General features: G+C 37.2%; 1 protein-coding gene across 1 annotated transcript; it reads left to right on the top strand.

Annotated features, from left to right (window-relative positions):
- Positions 1 to 530: 530 nt before the first annotated feature.
- On the top strand, positions 531 to 2,444 carry LOC124373872. Its single transcript, XM_046832191.1, has 2 exons — positions 531 to 818; positions 2,048 to 2,444. The coding sequence occupies exons 1-2, from the start codon at positions 541 to 543 to the stop codon at positions 2,442 to 2,444; spliced, it is 675 nt and encodes a 224-aa protein (XP_046688147.1). The 5' UTR covers positions 531 to 540.
- Positions 2,445 to 2,879: the final 435 nt, after the last annotated feature.

A 2,879-nucleotide genomic window follows, 5' to 3' on the forward strand; every position in this document is an offset into this window, starting at 1 on the left:
GTTATTATAATAATATAAACTCAGTTTTAGAGCATATATTTAGGGCTGAAGATTATTCCACATTTGAAGAAAATTATTTGAGGTTTAAAGCTTTGCATTAACATTATTAGAAAAATAGTTATGAACTCTCTCTCTCTCTCTCTCTCTCTCTCTCTCTCTCTCTCTCTCTCTCTCTTTCTCTCTCTCTCTCTCTCAGTTGTGGCTGAGGAGCCGTGTTGGAAGGAGCTCTGTGCGACCGCTGCGTATGTTGAGGTTTGGGACACACATAACCGCACCGCGCCCGACACGTGAGTCGGCCGAGTGTCGGTGCTGCGGGCTCGGCTCGGTTACCGCGAGGCCACACTTGTCCGTACGCTGTCCGAGCGTAACGATCTCACTGCTTGTAAATAGAGCGTATGTCTTTTGTATTTCGGAGTGACGGATAATATTTGTGCAATTTATGAATTTGATTTAAAAAAAATTATTGCTTTATCTACCTTGAGCCAGTTAGAGAAGCATGTTTCAGCAAATTCAAAAGTAGGTGACTTAGGAATAATTGCTATGGCTCTGGAGGAAGAAGACGAAGAAAGACGAAAACAGCGACCTGTTACAAGACGAAAGTGGGTTGATAACGCTTGGAAGAGAAGGACGATAGAAGGAGAGTTTTACACATTGATGCCTCATCTCATTGATAACGAAACAAAATTTTATGAGTATTTTAGGATGTCTCTAATCACATTTCATAAACTGTTATCGAAAGTAGAAGCACATTTGCACAAAGAAGATACATTTTGGAGGCAAGCTATAACTCCAAAACATCGTTTGGCTGTGTGTTTAAGGTAAGTGTTGATTTAATGTTATAACATGAGATATTACTAATTTGAAGCATAAATATCACTATACAATTTCTGATATTATTTTATTTTCTTGTATAATATTGTGCTATTTTTAAATATTTGGGAAAACTAATAGTAGCTTATATAGGTAACTATGGAGGTGTCCACCAAGGTGAGTCTATAGGTAAAATAGTAACAAGAATAATCCATACACCTACTAAAACTACAATAAAAGTGGAAAAAGGTGAGAATACAACTCTGTGACATTTCAAACAAAATATTATTAAGGAAAACTACAAATTCAGAAAAAAAAACATTATGAAATCCATTAGTAGGTTACATTATGTTCTGAAATTTACACTTTAAATTTTAAACAATTGTATTAAGAAAATTAATATTTTTCAAAATCATAAGTTACTTCTTGGTCAGCATTACTTGTCTCATCTATGGGTGATCCACGTGTAGCTGAGGATGTCGATGAAGACGAAGAAAATGTCATGAAATGTCCCATCGAGAAATTCCCTTGGCAATTAAACTGAACTTGTTTTAATTCAATTTCCTGCACTATGTTAAATATTTTCCCTTTGGCTTCAATTAGCAGTTCAGGATTTAGTGATTTCAAGGAAGGTGCTATACCAGCTAAAAAAGCATCTACTGGATGTTGTTCTAGTTGTTGAGGAGCCCTTTTCTCAGCTGCTTTCTCAGCTAGTATGAAGGCCATAAGCTGACTAGATGGAGATTCGTAGTGAATAGACTTTCCACTTTCTTGAAAACCTGCCATTTTCCGTTTTTAATCGGTTTTGGTTTAATGAACTTGTTATCTTCCAATGCAGTACTTGATGATGGTGTTTTGGCGATATTAGTGTTTTTCATCTTCACTTGTTGGTTGTTCATGAGTATTTTCTTCAAGGTTTTTTTCTTCAACAAGCTCCTGCTCATTTACTTCCTCCTCATTTTGTTGTGAGAACACATTGGTGATTCCTTCTCGTTCTCCAAGAAAAGGTACCAGGAATGAAAGAATATCTTCGTATTTATACTTCCGGAATGCAACACTTGCCTGTCCAGATTTGGTCTTTCTTTTTTGTAGTGTCCTACGAAGCTGGTCTCGAATAGAGCTCCACTTTCTTTTGCATTCTTCTACTCCACCTATACCAAACAGCAAAAACATTTATATAAAATATTTATTACGACTGTTAATTTTTGACACGAAGTATTTGTATTGCTTGTTGCAGATTTCTGGCTACTGGAGATTCATTCAAGACTATTTCTTTCAGCTACAGACTGGGCAGATCAACAGTAGCAGCAATTGTTCATGACACTTGTAGAACAATAGTGAAGGTTCTCTTAAACGAAGTTATGCCAATACCTAATGAAGAAGGGTGGCATACCATAGCAAACGAATTTTGGAATGAGTGGCAGTTCCCAAACTGTATTGGTGCTTTGGATGGTAAGCACATCACAATACAAGCCCCTAAGTTATCAGGAAGTCTCTATTGGAATTATAAAAAAACTTATTCAATTGTTCTGTTGGCTCTGGTTGATCCTTGCTACAACTTTATTGTAGTAGATGTGGGTGGATATGGAAAAAACTCAGATGGAGGTATTTTCTCAAATTCAAAATTTTGGTAAAGCATTGGAAAGTGAAAAAACTTAATATTCCAAAGAAAAGAGCTCTTCCTGGAACAAACTTAGAACTTCCACTGGTTTGTGTTGCTGACGAAGCATTCGCTCTCAAACCGTACATGATGAGGCCATATCCAGGTAAAGGCTTGACAGATGAAAAGACTGTTTTCAACTACCGGTTAAGTAGAGCAAGAAGGGTCTCAGAAAATGCTTTCGGTATCTTGCAGCAAAAGTTCCGAATATTTACTAGAAGGATACAAGGAAACCCCGAGAACATAACAATGGCTACACTAGCTGCTTGCATATTACACAACTTTATTAGGAAAAATGAAGGTTGGAATTTGCGTGAGAGCTCTGAAAATCAATCCCATGCAGAAGAGTCTTCAGAAGGAAGACCAATAACTCTACAGAGACTGCCTCGGGTTCGTGGAAGGTCTACGG

The sequence above is a fragment of the Homalodisca vitripennis genome, unplaced genomic scaffold (genome assembly GCF_021130785.1).
Source record: "Homalodisca vitripennis isolate AUS2020 unplaced genomic scaffold, UT_GWSS_2.1 ScUCBcl_6605;HRSCAF=13898, whole genome shotgun sequence".
Classification (NCBI taxonomy): Eukaryota; Metazoa; Arthropoda; class Insecta; order Hemiptera; family Cicadellidae; genus Homalodisca; species Homalodisca vitripennis.